The following is a 16,189-nucleotide window of genomic DNA, read 5'->3' on the forward strand; positions in this document are numbered from 1 at the left end:
ACCTCGTCAACCTTGTTACGTAGTTTAATTACTATGTAGGAAATAAAAAGCCTCCCTATGTGTGTGGTCATGTAGATGCATGACCAGGTGTGTTTCAGCTCAGTTCAGTTTCAGTTGAATGTTTACTTCAAATTGTTCACTTACCTTCAGACCCCCAGGAGTAGTTGCCAGTGTCAAGACGAAGGGCTCTGTACTTCTTGTTACCACCACGAGTGCGGATAGCGTGGATACGTTTAGGTCCAATCTGAAAACAGAATATCAGAATACAGCAGACTTATAAAATGTTAATCAGATTTCTTTACCAGAATAGAATTAATTCATAAAATATTGTCATTGATGAAAATCAATATTTCAAACACAAAATGTGGAGAACCATCAGTAAGAATATAGTGCATCACTTTCTTCAGTCGAAAGATGGTGATAAAATTCAATCATCATGTTCTCCCACTGTGTATTAAGTTGTTTTAAATAGCTGTAGCCCAATATTGTATGTTCTCATGTATAGCCCACAGTTTGTTACCTCCAAATTTCAAATTAAAAAGTGTGTGCGCGTTGTATTAACGCAATCCTGGCTGCTAAATTGCAAAAAGTTCGGTTTGTAATCGTAAATATTCATAATATCGGCCTTTTTTTCCACAAAACTACACCCTTTAATCTTACAGACTGAAGGGGCCGTTGTCGAAACCACAAAAAGTCGGTAACAGCAGATATGACAGGATAGCAACAGTTTTTTACAATAATTTAAAATTTTGAATAAGATATGCAAACATTTCTGTGTCTGTGTTTGTGCACTTCTACATTGGCAGCTTACGTTGGGCTGGTAAAGGTAGGTTTCAAAGGTCTTTTTTGCGGGCAGTGTTTTTTTCACCTTATGGGGAATGGTGGCGGGCCCGTCCAAAGGGGAAAAACCCGTCCTTTTTCAGAAAAGAGGAAAATTAAGAAGTCATTCTTTTATATGTAATGATATTTATTATATGAATACACATGTATGTATGAATGTAATATTCACAGCTGAATGTCTCTGTTCTTTTTCTTAAATATATATCAATGATTTGTTCAACATGAGTTTCACTCAGTTCAGCCGTCATGCACAGTATCAGTTTTCCAAGACAATTAGTCTAATTGGGATTTTTTTAATCAATAAACTGGAAAATTAGAGCATTTTTTATCATTAAAATGGGCCAAATTGGAATGTTTTTTATCAACAAATATTGACACAATATAGAAACATCTGGCCTTTTCTTGGTCATTTTGGAAAAAAAAAAAAATTCATGAAGTCCACTGATTTGAAATACCCTAATTAAATACAACTCTTTATAACAAGGGCTGTTTGTAAAACATGCATGCCCCCATATGGGCTGTCCGTTGTAGTGGCAGCCATTGTGTGAATACGTTTTTTGTCACTGTGACCTTGACCTTTGACCTAGTGACCTGAAAATAAATAGGGGTCATCTGCGAGTCATGATCAATGTACCTATGAAGTGTCATGATCCTAGGCAAAAGCGTTCTTGAGTTATCATCCAAAAATCATTTTACTATTTCGGGTCACCGTGACCTTGACCTTTGACCTAGTGACCTGAAAATCAATAGGGGTCATCTGCGAGTCATGATCAATCTACACATGAAGTTTCATGATCCTAGGCGTATGCATTCTTGAGTTGTCATCCGGAAACCATTTTACTATTTCGGGTCACCGTGACCTTGACCTTTGACCTAGTGACCTCAAAATCAATAGGGGTTATCTGTGAGTCATGATCAATCTACCCATGAAGTTTCATGATCCTAGGCGTATGTGTTCTTGAGTTATCATTCAAAAACCATTTTATTATTTCGGGTCACCGTGACCTTGACCTTTGACCTAGTGACCTCAAAATCAATAGGGGTCATCTGCGAGTCATGATCAATGAATGTACCTATGAAGTTTCATGATCCTAGGCCCAAGCGTTCTTGAGTTATCGTCTGACAACCACCTGGTGGACGGACCGACAGACCAACCGACATGAGCAAAGCAATATACCCCCTCTTCTTCGAAGAGGGGCATAATAATAAAAAATCATATTAATTATAGTTATATATACCTTGTTAGATGGTTATAAAATGAATTTGAGATATATCTATCATGAGGCAGTTGTATAAAAAAAAATTATTTTTTTTTAATTTTTGAGGGGATTTTTTTCAAAAAAAAATGGGGGAAAATAAATACTATTTTTGGAGGGGAATGAGGCCGAATATCGGCCCCGAAATTGCCATAAAAAAACACTGGCGGGTAACTGTAAGTGTGAACACAAGACTTCTTAGCGTTTTCCAGTTTGGTCCAGGTTTTTGGTGCCTTCATTGTTCATTCACGCCTGTGTAGTGCAACAAACAATAACACCACTTGTCCAACAACGAAGATGAAGTTTTACGTAAATACTGCCATATCTCAACAACTGTAGCCCTGTCTCCCATGTGCTACAAAGTTTTTATTCAGCATTCAAATGCAAAGCCCATGCTTTCCCGCAGAACGAATGACATGATGTACATAAATTCTTTTTTTTGCATGCTGTACACAAAACGCATGTCAACTGTTAATATGTTGCTAGAAAATTACAAAATTGTCAGAAAAGTACTACGCAATCCATGCCCCTTATTATAATTACGCTTCCTCTTTTGAATGCTTAATAAGGCTTTCCAATGACCCAGATTATTTTATTGCACAATAGTAAATTGTGGTATGAAAATAACTTTTTAAACTGGACCGACATTTAAAATGGACCGATACTTATTTCAGTGCCTTCCCCAGGAATTTGTTCAGGCGCCCCGGGGGTGGGTTCGGGAGGGGTGTCCCCTGCCGACATTGATTTTTTTTTATTTAACGTGTCAATTCACGTTCTGTGGTGCGTTATAACTATAAAAAAAAAACAGCGTCAAAAGACGTCGTTTGGTGCGCTATGACTCTTCAAAAAAAATCCCCCAGTCATTAAAAAATATCCTTTTTTCATATTGTTAAATTGTTTTAAAACTTTTCCGCACAGATTGTAAAATCCCGACTCGAACGATTCCCCAATACATCCGTTTCAACCCGACTCTATTACTGTAAACTTACTATTTTTCAAGTTTCTATTTATTACCCGATAATCCCGTTTATTCCATTTTTATCAATTTCTTTCTGGTAAATATTAACGATAAAAGCTTTCATTTATTTCTTTAACACAAACCTTGCCATTTTTTAAGTGACTATTTATAGATTTGATGAAATATTGCCTCTGAATATGCGTCAATCCCCTGACCTGTTGTGTGCTTGTTAAAACGCTCAATACACGCCATTTGTATGCAATAGACGCGACGTTGTACATGCTGCATAATTTTCGCGCTCTTTTTAATTGAGAAAAAGATTCTACACAAAATAAATTTGCACTGCTAATTTGAAGCAAAATATTTAACGTTGCGGTAACATTTACATTCGGAAGTGTGTTTCGGATTAAAAACGCGTCAACATCGACTTACGGTAATGGGTTTCGGATTACAAATTTAATTATTCTCATTTGAGATTTCAACAAATATCAACCGTTGCGTTATAACAACGATAATTTGTTTACACACTTTACGAGTCGAATAAATGTTTTGACGGAATTATGCATGAAATTCACGTTGTCCACGAGGATCACGGCCGGTTGCCATCATCAGTCTTCTAACTATTGATTATCGGACGAAACATTTACAAGTGTGCGTAATTAATTAAACGAAAATTTGTTAAAGCGCATTACGTGTCGAATAAATGTCAGAAAAACGAGGTGAATCAGTTCTATAAATGGACATGTTGAAATATACATGTACTGGAATTAAATAAATTGTTATCACATAATTGTAACCGGGAGTCATTTGAACAACTTACTCGCTATAATAATTAATTGTTTATCACTTGCAATTAATTTCTCGTATTAATTATGAGTCATAGGTAACACTTGTTTACAGTAAAAAGGTGTGATGATGATGCCCGAAACCGTCTTTAATGTTCTGTACTGTACTAATTACCGGTTTTATATTACTCCAATGGTACAACTTCTTGCTTATCAAGCTGCGATAAACTCTTACTTCATGCCCGACGTCAATAAAAAATAATGGTCGCTAGTTAACCCCGCCCTCATAAGCATTCGCGTAACCGATTGGACGATGAACTTCACAGTTTGACGACTGGAAAGTTACCAGATACATCCTTGTCAGCATTTAAATGACCGTGTAATGTGGCTAGAATAATCGATACGCGCGTCATGCTATTCTCTTATCAGTGGATTATCCATTACCCCATGTGGTGTTTATGGCGATTACTTGTGAAAGTAGGTACCGAGTGCTCTTTTAAAACAGGGAATATTGATACACTGATAGGGAAACCTTGATTTTTTTGGACAATCTCCACTTTCTTTTACTGAAGAATACACTGATCGGAAAATTTCAAGCGCCCCGGGGACTCTGATTTCGAAATTCAAGCGCCCCGGCAAGGGGCGCTTAAATGGCCTGGGGAAGACCCTGTTATTTTAATGTAAATATAAATGCATTCTATTAAAGGTAACACTTATATTTCATAACAGCTATTTTTCTTCCCCAATAGGGAAAAAGTACCTGTACCATGCTTATTGGGAAAAAACAGCGCAAAAACCTAAACAGGGTTTTTTATCTGATTTTGGGGAAAGGGCCTGGCCTTTTTTGAGGGGAAAAAAATCGCGCGAAACGTCGAATTTGGGGAATAAAATTGTGCGAAAAGCTGGATTTTGGGGAAAATAAGCAAAGTCTAAAATAATCAATTTAACATATTTTACTGTTTTTAAAACAAATTCAAGGCAACAGATAATTTAATTATGCAAGATTTTTTAGTTTCTACAGTGGATCAGGTTAACTTATATATTTAAAGGAAAAAAAAAAAAAAAAAAAAATTCTTTTTTTTTTTTAGGGGAAAATGAAATCTAGGGGAAAATTTACCAGCTGAGGGGAAAAAAATCCGAGGGGAAAGGGCCGATTTTCAGCGGATCCCAAAGAAGGAAAAAAAACATGCTAAAATAGGGAAAATTCTCGTCGTGAAATGATCCAATTATAGGTTTTTTTAATTGCTTGATATCAAAAGCAAAAATCTACTCCAATATTAATTTACATTCATTTTGGCTTGAAATGTTTAGTGTCAGTACTCATTTTATTTGTTTACTCGCAGATAATGCACCTTTGGAACAAAATTGACGGAATTAGCCTTTATTTTGGGAAATTTTCATACAGAAATTGGGAATTTTGTAGTTTTTTTCAATTGGGAAAGTACCTTTTACTTTACAAAGAAGGGAAAAAATCGCTACATGTTTATGTGAAATTTGGAGAACGATCAGTAAGAATATGACTCATCACTTTCCTCAGTCGAAAGATGGTGATAAATTCAAATCATCATATTCTCCACAACCAACTTTTTGTTTCTACAACCAATCACATGTAGCTTTTCAGCGTTTTTCCTCACCACTTTGGGAATGGTACTGGTACCGATCAAATTGGGAAAATTAGTGTAGTTTTCATCCAAATCAGGAAATTTATACTTTATGCTGAAATGCTGCAAACTTCTTAAAGCATTTACAAATAATAATAAGTTGCATTTAACAAACTCAAACAAAGAAACAGTTTACCATCAAGATCATTTTATACATGGCACAACAATCAATTGTATAAGTTTATGTCTGATCTTCAAGGTCCTTAAAATTTCCCCTAGGAAACGGGACACCTGGGCTTGAACCACTTACCCCTAAAAACCTAATTCCAATGCAATCAGAATGAGTGAGTATTTTTTTATAAAGACATTTAATGACATTTGACAAAGCATCATTGTTGTTGATTGGATGATTCTGTGCCTGGCTCTGTCAGTGTAATTCACTGTTAAGCCGGGTTCAAGAGAAATGGTGACTTTTGTTTTCAAGTAAATCAAATTTAGGGTTATATCAGTTGTTGCAAAGAAAATCTCTTTTTCATCAATTTTAAGCGATTTATTGTGATAGTATTGTTTGTAAGCACCTATTAACACAGATGGTTATGATTAGATTGGAGTGCGGGTTTTTATCCTTCCTAGCAAAAACTGTCGATTTCGTCCAATTTTTCAGTTTGCTATTCTTATACGGTTGAAATATGGCCAATTTTTGTATGGCCAACGTTTGCAGATGATATTTAGATACAATTGTATATAGAGGTGTCTACATTTTAAGCGATAAAGACTTTGTAATTTGCACTTTTCAGGGTTCAACATTAACTATTTTTAGAGCAAGACCGTCGGACCAGCTCCTCTTAAAATGGACTAGCCCGACCCTGATGTCTACTCAGGGCTAGCGCTGGCCCAAAATATCTTTGAGCCACCCAGATCTAGGGGGGTCCGGGGGAAAATTCCTCTCATCTTCAAAATTTAACCTTTAGACTTTGCATGTTTCGTCACTGAGTCTTTTTTCAGGATATTGCAACCTACAGTGAACGTGTTGGAATTCTGCATCTTAATGCATAGGTCACAGTACATTGATTTTGATTCATTCTCAAAGCAAAACCAATTATTATCAACTTTCCATGACTCATGGAACGCTCTATTTTATTTTTATTTATTTTTTTGTTCAGACTCTTTTTCGTCCAAAGGACGCCTTAAGGTTAAAGAAGCTATGTTAGCGACTGCACGGACAAAGTGGTTACTCCCATTTATATTGTAGACGATATGAATTACTCTTCCAATGTGTTACAAATTCGTAACTTTAATTAAACTTTAATTATTGCAATTAAACCGCGCGTGTTTTTCACGTTTTCCTTTGATTAAAATACTCCGCTGTTAGTTAGCATAGTGTATGAGTAAAACGATCAAATTAATTATCACCTTTCATTTCAATCGAAAATTGGCAGAAAGTTGTAACATCAATGACATAGAACTAATTATTTAATTATCACTCTTTAATTTAGATCGATAGTCAGCTTGGAAATAATTAATTTATTGTCACGCTTATTTTCATTTTTAATCTTATAATACGACATTTGCGACCGGCCGCTATTTTGTTGGCAGACGACAATATTAACTGTGTATTCAAAGCTCCACCCATTTTTACGTTTCATTCAACAACGTCATTTCATGTGTAAGCGAGCTCAGTTTTGATTGGCCAGCTACCATTTGCAGTTCAATAACAATAAGGTCAAGCGATGTCTCGATACAGGTGCAGACCGGTATTCGTTCACTGTCAAAATTGCGAATACTTTCATTGAAACAAAGAGAAAAATATAGAAAACCAGTTTCGGGTTAAAATGGCGGCTGTTTTTAATGAAATTTTACGAGATTTTAGCATTTTCGCAAATCAGATTTTTCTTGAGCCAAATTCTCAATATTTTCGCAAATGGCTCAAGTGGCGAACGACAGCGCGAGCCCTGCTACTAGACCATAAATGACATAATCATAGCAAATTAACACAATTGTGTCATGTAACTGTTTAATCAGGATATATCAGTTAATAATCAGTGAACACCAGATTTTTTTTATGCATAGAGTAAAACAATAAAATAAAACTTTTTTTTACTTTTCTTCGTCCAATTCAAGCCATGGGAACTGACTCGATTTTCCAACTAGGATAAAATTGACGTTTTCATGTTTCTTCAACGTTTCGTGTCAGTTTAAGCGTCGAATTCTTTTTAATAGCATTCTCTTGTCTGCTACGCAAAAATGTTTACATTGACAATACCGATTTTAAATCATTAATATTCATGCAGTGCCCCAGATAAGCTGCGTATCTGCGTCTTTCACCCTATTAAAATGTTTAAAAACGCAAAGAAATACAATATCATGCGTATTGAAAACGCAACCAATTTGACTTTTACGCAAATTCGTCAAATTTGATGCGTACAATAGCTTCGATCGAAAATGCTTTGCTCATTTTCGGTATTTTCTCTTTGGAATTATTTTCGAAACGCGGCGACGCTTTTATTCAGAAAGCGCCTGGATGACGGAGCAGGAAATCAGTCAAAGTTATTTAAACGCTCTGTGGACTAGAGTTCATAACTTAATTACAGCGTTTACGACAACATACATGCGTTTTCAATCTGATTTAATCCGTCGCTCATTGTGCATGTATTTGTAAAGCGTCTGTTCTTTCAGTTTCTACTACAATGCGAAATAAAAATGTCTAAGAGAGGTCGAAAGACGTCCGCGATTGTTGTGCCAAAATATCAGTCGATCACAAACTTTTTGAACCAAGAAAGCAAGAGCCAATAAATGCCGAATCATTCGTGTTAACATTCTTTTTAAGTTTAAAGTTTATATTATGGAATGTTTCAAGGGTTAAAGATGTTATGAAACATCTGTTTATTAAAGTTAATTATAATTGTTTACAGTTTTATTGAATCAATACAAGTATGCAGCTTCAACAGATGAAAAGCAGAAATGATTATAAGGTATGCAATTATATAACTAAGTTTACCCTATTTCAAGAATGAAATCACCCTATTTTTCAAAATCAATGGGTGAAAACCCTATTTCCCAAATAATTATCTGGGGCACTGTTCATGATTACTTGACCAATGGAAACCAGCAATTTCTGCAGGAAGCTCTCCTTTGCGTCTAAAAATACTGACGAGTCATGTGAACGCTCCGCGTTTATTTAAATACACTAGTTTTGTTTTAATGTAAATTACGGATACAAGAGTTATTTTACACATTAAAAATAAAGGTTTTCACAGCAGTTAGTTATAGTTATATATATGAATCAGTATAGATTTTTTCATATACGACCAGTCGGACAAGCTAGCACGCAGTTTTACTAGCCCGACCACCGATCTTACTAGACAATGTCTGTCGGACGTGCCTTAGTGTCGAACCCTGCTTTTGTTGAATGTGTGACATTCTGCCTATTTGGCATGCTCAACGCCTTGCCTATGGTTTTCCCAGTAAAATGTCCAAAGTTCGCATTAACTTAAGGGTCCAATTCCTAATATGCCTAAGAAAACAACTCTCTAACTAGTGTAAGCAGACTCTAATCGCGACGATGTAGACCTAGCTCGAGAACGAGAGCAAGTCTGCGAAAGTTCGCAGAGTCATTTAATGTTTCACTAAATATTTGTCCACACCTTATTGCGAATACCTTTGTATTTGATGCTGGACGACCTAATTCAAACCTACGCTTCTTGCGAGGCTGGGGTTGACGACCGCCAGTCGGCCTACGCTTATGCCACTTGTCACGGGAGATACCTGTAAACAAACAGAAAATGTCCTCCGATACACAATTAAGATATTGTATAAACCCACCAAGTTCATTGAGATTGAAAAATGAAATAACAATTTAATTGACGGAAATGTTTCGCAAATACTCGTTTTATTTTATACACACGATGTTAATCAACAGGGCCGCAGATGTTTAACGATTTTTAACGCAACATCAAAAATTTCGTACGAACCCATGTTGGCTGTTTCCGGAAAGGAAGTATCTCGGTAAGTCTCACGAGAGTTTGCCGAATGCAACTGGCGTTGTCGACTGTCAGTTAGGCTATACAATACTATGAAGTTTATGGTGGATTATTACAATAAAATGTGAACAGAGCCGTAGATGTTATCTACGTCTATAATGTGAATAAACGTATTCGAATTTAGGATTTACATGAAATCGGCGAGAGTGCATTGTATATTTCTTTACTAATGTAGAATGCACTCGAATAATGCACTGTTTTATATTTCGTGTTTATGTTCAACACATTTCGAATTGAGAAAAAGTAGATTCTAATTTAATAATTAGAGTATTATAATGGTGGTGTCTTTTTGTGTTGTTTTTTTTTTACTTTTCGGCGGAAATTAACGTACAATTTTAAAGGAACAACATCGTTGATGACTTGGTTTTTATTTTGATAGTTGATCGAAGAATGCCGTATACAAAGAATCGCCTCCTTATATTAATTGTTTTAAAATAAAATAGGACGATGTCGATGAACAAATGTATCCTGTATGCAGATTTTCAACTTATCAGTGCAGCAAACAAAACTGGACGGAAATTAACATGGTGATGTTAATCCATGCAAAAACTTTTTTGGGTAGAGCATTAGCCAATATTGGTTTGACTTGTATATATATGCCACTTGGTAAATAGTGGCTAAAAAGAAGATTTGAAGAATTGTTGGTAGACTAAAATTAACTATATCGACTGGAAAAAAAACAGTTTCGTGCTTGACAAGAAGTCAAAATTGTGTAAGATTAAAGGGCATGCATCTTTATTTGGGCTATTTTGCCTATGGAATGTTTATTTTTAACACATACTAGTTTCAAAGTGTCAAATATAAAATTGTGTATTTTTATTTAAAAAGTTATTTCAATGCAATTTATTTCAAATTAATCAGCAAACAATAACGCATGAAAGCAGAAAAAAAAAACGAAAGGGAACCTCTTCAATATATAGAAAGAACCAACATGCATGATTGTTGAGTTTTTGCATTGCATAATCATAGTTGCATAATCATAACAAGTTCAGCGCACATAAAGTATACCATTTTTTCGAAGTATTCAGGCGAAACATGTAAAGGATAAACTTTTCATAAAGGTAATGTTTTATTACCTTTCTAAGTCATGTGGACAATTTCACGTGTGCGCATATAATTTCATTTTTAATGATTTGGAAAAAAGCAACATTAAGATCATTGAAACTATTTTCTTTGTAGATGACATTGTAGTACAACATTAACACACTCACCTTACAGTATATTTATTGACAATTACTAAATAACAAAAATTGCAACGTTCCACAGGATGTATGCAATAAATATATACATATATGTAGATACATCATATTAACTTCAGTTGCATCAGTCAATTCATTATTTCTGAGTGTACGTAAAATTTCGCATTTAAATGCACAAGCTTCAGTCAGTTTAATTCATAGTCACATCCGCACGCGACTCTTTATTTGAACTTCCGTCGGAACATTAGTTTCCATAACAATAACGTCCAGTTCTGGATAACTTTGGTCTTGGGTAGGAGATCGTGTGTCAAAACCATCAACCGCCGCACTAACGGAAGATAGGCCTGAATGCAAAAAAAAATTCGTCGTGTTGCCGCCGTGAGTTTATAGTTGATTTAATCAGGTCGATGTTTTCGTCGGGACATCTGTGCGGTTGATCCGGGTGCGAGAGTACACAGTAACATCCGGGGCACTCGGGGTAGTATTCCATGTAATGTGGATTCAGTGACGTCATAATTCCGCTGACACACACGTGGGGCTGTTGGGAAAACTCCAGTCACGTGTCACAGCGGATACAACGTGTGCTGCTTTGCCCATGTGCCGATGTATCGGTGAAGTCAACCATCGGGTATCCGAACTTGCACACGTCTTCGTAAGTCACCGGATGTTCAATGTCTTCCATAACTACCGAACCGTTTATAAATATTCGCTTTATTGTCATTTCAACCCTTTTTTATTTTTATTAACTAGACACTGCGAAGTTAACGATTCGATTCTTCTATTTTTATCTTCTACAAATATAATACTACAATATTTGTTGTCCCTTCAATCTTTTTGTAGACAAATACATGGAATTAACAATCTTCAAGACAATGAACAACTTATGTCAAATATGTCTTTCCATACTGCAAACTACCCCGCGTGAACGGTCAGTTTTATAACGCCACTTTCTCAAACATGTTAATACACCACTGTTTGATAAATAAGTGTATCGCGTTCGCCATTGTTACGTCATCTTCGCTTTCTTTGATCTGTACAAAAGGTCAATTTTCACACAATACAGGAACTAGCAATTTAAATTCCCATGGGATTAAATTTGACTGATTTCTATGAACGTGTCACAACACGACACACATATTTCTGATCGCATTTCTGTCCTGATATTTTACGTTATGGCCAGTTTTTATAAGTATGTGACGTTAAATTAATCTCACTTCACGAATTTTACGTAATATAAATGGTTATAAGTCAGGTACCTTTTCAAACTGTGTAATGAACTGTTATTACCATAATTTAATTTCTTTATTGTTTATTTAGTTTTGAATGCTGTTTATGCCTTTTTGTACAATATCTGAAGACTTCCTGACTGGAATTATAATTGAAACAAAATCGCCGTCGATATGATTTCATGCAGAATTTTCTAACAAATTATGTAGCCGAGCCAGAATCGAGCTCGCGATCCTCGCAATCTTAGTTCAGCGCGCTTTACCAACTACCGGTATACTAGCTTATATCTATATTGGATACATAAAATGTGCATGTGTGACGTTCGACTAAATCCAGGGACCCCGTTGGAAATAAGCTTTTTCATGTTTACATGTCTAAGCTTTACGGGTTATCCTGTGTATACATCATGTCGTAATCTTATTTGGATCTGTGATAAATGGCACCATTCATGTAATGCATGTTTCTGAATATGATAATAATGCAATCTATACGTTACTTATTGCCTTGATTGCATTGAATTGTAAATTGCTTTACATGTATGCACAAATAAAACAAACAAACAAACAAACAAAAAGACGTTATTATGCGATGTTAGTTTTTTAATTTTTGCCAATTGATTGCATGCATTAAATTAAAAAAAAGTTGTCTTGCGGATATATACTGCACTTTGCAAACACTTAAGGTATATGTTTGTGATTGTTTTTCAATGCCAATGTATATGCCTGCGCATGTCGCTTGCTTAGCCCCCACTGCACGAGCATCTGAAAGCAAACACTAAAACTATTTATGCAAAATAAATATGAATTGAAGGCGAATTAATACTTTTATAACACTCAAAAACGAACATTGCACGCTAAAGGAGCCCATACACCAAGCACGTTCTTAGACAGTTCGACCACGTTCTGAAGAAAATTCAAAACGGGATGTGAACATACTTGAACGTGTTATATGGTCAGAAAAAATCTACGATATGATTGAATGACGTTCATACACAGTTCGCGCTACGCGCAGCTCGTTCCTATCCCGTCCTATCCCGTTGCCAGTCTGTCTTTATCCAGTTCAAATCGTGTCAATTTTCCCACTGTCCCCGTTGGTATACCGTTTCCAGTCAGACAGAGCCCGTCCTTAGTCAGTTTGATCACGTTCGTACGCAGTTCTTCTATATTCGTTGTGCAGTGGTAGCTCGTTCAAAGGCAGTTCTCACTCCGTCCTACTACATTCTTAGTACGTTTATGACGTAGTTGCAGTCACGTTCTGCTCGGCGATTATAAAACCGACTACGTTCCTGCCAGTTATCATTTATGTTTCACGCTTGAGCCGAACAGACGTACATATGTAATGACTCCAAGAAATAATTCCGTCAAATTTCTCAACCAACAAGTTCTGTGTCGCATCCGCCTTCTTTCTCGGCCCAACAAAACATTATATTGCTGCTGTGTTTCTAGCATAAACTGCACGAAGCCATAATTTAAATCAAAGTACTGACAGTACTGGTGTGACGATGCTTTTGAAGAGGATGGATATAAAACATCAATTTAAGTTTATCTATGTCACCACAATTGTGTATGTTGATACGAAAATTTTGGGTACGATAAAACATTTGGTACGACAAAAATTTGGGTACGAAACATTTTTGGTACGAAAACAAAATTAGGGGTACGGGGAAGTAGTACCCGTGGGTAGCTTGACCCATTGAGCGAAACTGGGAGGCGGGTCACATTTTCGATCAAATCTAACAAGAAATATCTTTAAACAGATAATCGGCGTGTATTTTTCTGTACCACTTTTCGTAAAAACTTTCTATTATAATAAAATGTTTGTGGGTTATTAAAATTACATTTCAGCAGATATATAAAAAAACACGACATGATCGTTAATAATAATAACACATGTACATCATACCCTACCTTTATTTCGTTGTTTACGTTCTTAATTTAATACATGTAATGTTATATGTACGGACGTGATTTCACATGCCCATGGACATGGATACATGCTTTTTTTCCTGTTGAATATTGTTTGTTAATTTAAATTCAATAAGCATAGGAATGTTTGATCATTAAGTATGGCAATACTTTCATGATGATTCTCGAAAGTAGGTATTGGCACATAGCCGGACCAGGTGAGCTCAATAGTAAGAGCACTTGACTATCCGAGTTCGCCCAGGAACATATGGATAAGTTAACTAACCAAAGCGATATGACCTTATACATGTATATGCTGAAATCTAACAATCGAAAGAATTATCAAACATGGTATGTGCAATTAGGTAGTTGTGTAATATCTGTTAGAATATCGTATTAAATGTATGTAAATTTAAAATGATTGTGCCCGCACTTGAGTTTGTTCCTTGTTTAGGTCTATACGCGCCTAGGCTGCACCCAGTGTGTGTATCTGTGTTTTTCCAAGGTTATGAGTAACCTCCGCGCCTGAGGCTGCATAATGTTGGGACCTGGAGTGTGTCCAGCACTCCTACCTAATAAGCTTAGATTGACGACAGTTGGGACGAATTTTGAAAGATAGCTGCAATTTCCAGCTTTTTATTTTTTTTTTCACTGAAATACTTTTTTAATTTTTATATGGTCTTGTTCTGAGGGGGATAGGATTTTACGGGAAAAAAACACCTGTCCGGTATGGTGACCACAAAACAAACAAAAAAAAACATTGCGCCGGGAGCGGGAATCGAACCGGTGTCGTAGAGGTGAAAAAGCGAACGCCCTTAGCACTGCGCTAGCGGGACGGACAACTACATAAAGAAATGTTGTTTTATATAATAGCAGTGCACCGTTTACAATTTGCAGGTTTGAAATTGTTCGCATTCTTTAGATCGCGTAAAAAGTAAATTTTACATATTTTCATTCGAAATTTATTTACAAAATCGAGAACAAATATCAAACAAAATAGAAACAAGAAATATCTTTAAAAAAGATATACGGCGTTGATTGTGGTCGATGTTTATGAACGATCAAAAGTTATCTCTATGAGATAAAAAGTAGCGGATGCCTTTTTTCTGCGCAGTTCTTAGCTACATCACAAGCAAATCAATTACGGGGTGTTGCGCCAGATTTCGTGGCTTATTTTGCTTTATGTGATATTATTACTCAGATATCTATATTTACAGAATAGAAAAACACAAGAAACATGAAAATAAACGAGTGCATATAGGTCAGCCGGCAATACTCGAATCTTATTTAATTGCATAATTATAGTATAGTGAATTATTGTGCTCATGCTTAATAAACTGGTCTAAATTGATAAATATTTTTTTATTAATTTTATCAAAATTGGTCCTTATCATGCAAATGTTGAAAACATATTAAAAATCGATGATTGACATACCACAATAATATTTCCGAATATCTTTATTTCACGATGATAGGGCGAATACCACAACTTTTCCGCTTACCGTCGAAATTTTATACTTCTGACAAGAGCACTTTATCGTTCTGTCAAAAACATGGCCGCAACCTTTTGTGGCGAGTACAGAAATGAAATTAAAAAACGAGATAGAAGGTAAGTTGATAATAAAAAGATATTCCATCGAACGAAGTATACACTTTACATATAATTGCCGTTTACCGCATCAAAATTGAGTCGCCATTAACTTCAAAACTTTGAAAACAATTTGAGCATGTCTTGAAAGAAGTGACTTTCATGACGCGAAAAATCGTATTTCTTGCAGATTTTAAACATTTTAAATGAAAGGTTTTTTTGTAAAACGGTATTTTATGGTAGAAGAATCAATTTACAACACATTATGACATGCTTTATTGAATATAACTGTGATTTTTACATTTACACGTGTAAGCAAGCATGCACCGCTCAACACTGACATAGAAATATGGACACCGCTCAACAATGTCCGTAAAGGCACCGCATCTTTATGATTTTTTGGCACCGCTTTATTCTGATATTTTTTCTTTCAGATGGAAGAGACGTTTCAATTTATGTTTAAACAAACCAAAAAACAAGAAAAGGAGACTTTTTCCTCCCGGTGCTGAATATAATACCAGCGCATCTCTAGGCGACCGTCATCCGGCATGTACCAGCTCCACGTATGTAACAGAGACACCAACTGATCAGTGCAGCCTAGCCTTCCATGACAATAGTGTTAATGCTCCACACAAACGGAAAACCAAGAAAGCAAGATCATCAAGAAAGAAATTATTTGAAAATAGCAGTTTAGAAAACATGACTGAAAAAGTGACACATTTGTTACCAGGTTTCCTTCAAAAATTACACTCGGCAAATTTAGGATTTGACTTTTGTAACTTTATCAATTT

At 35.7% G+C, this 16,189-nt stretch overlaps 1 protein-coding gene and 2 non-coding genes across 3 annotated transcripts in view; all 3 read right to left on the reverse strand.

Moving 5' to 3' along the window:
* The window catches only part of LOC127864842 (40S ribosomal protein S8-like), a 32,043-nt gene extending 22,507 nt beyond the window's left edge, over positions 1–9,536 (reverse strand). The window contains exons 1-3 of the mRNA XM_052404731.1: positions 9,412–9,536; positions 9,099–9,205; positions 145–244 (exon numbers count right to left, since the gene is read on the reverse strand). Of these exons, the coding sequence (XP_052260691.1) occupies positions 145–244; positions 9,099–9,205; positions 9,412–9,415 (211 nt within the window). The 5' untranslated portion in view covers positions 9,416–9,536. The remainder of the gene's footprint in view (positions 1–144; positions 245–9,098; positions 9,206–9,411) is intronic.
* LOC127865361 (small nucleolar RNA Me28S-Am982) lies at positions 369–443 on the reverse strand. The gene has a single exon (XR_008042616.1). It is a non-coding gene; the product is annotated as a small nucleolar RNA Me28S-Am982 (small nucleolar RNA).
* LOC127865362 (small nucleolar RNA Me28S-Am982) lies at positions 5,338–5,412 on the reverse strand. The gene has a single exon (XR_008042617.1). It is a non-coding gene; the product is annotated as a small nucleolar RNA Me28S-Am982 (small nucleolar RNA).
* Positions 9,537–16,189: the final 6,653 nt, after the last annotated feature.

The sequence above is a fragment of the Dreissena polymorpha genome, chromosome 1 (genome assembly GCF_020536995.1).
Source record: "Dreissena polymorpha isolate Duluth1 chromosome 1, UMN_Dpol_1.0, whole genome shotgun sequence".
Lineage (NCBI taxonomy): Eukaryota > Metazoa > Mollusca > Bivalvia > Myida > Dreissenidae > Dreissena > Dreissena polymorpha.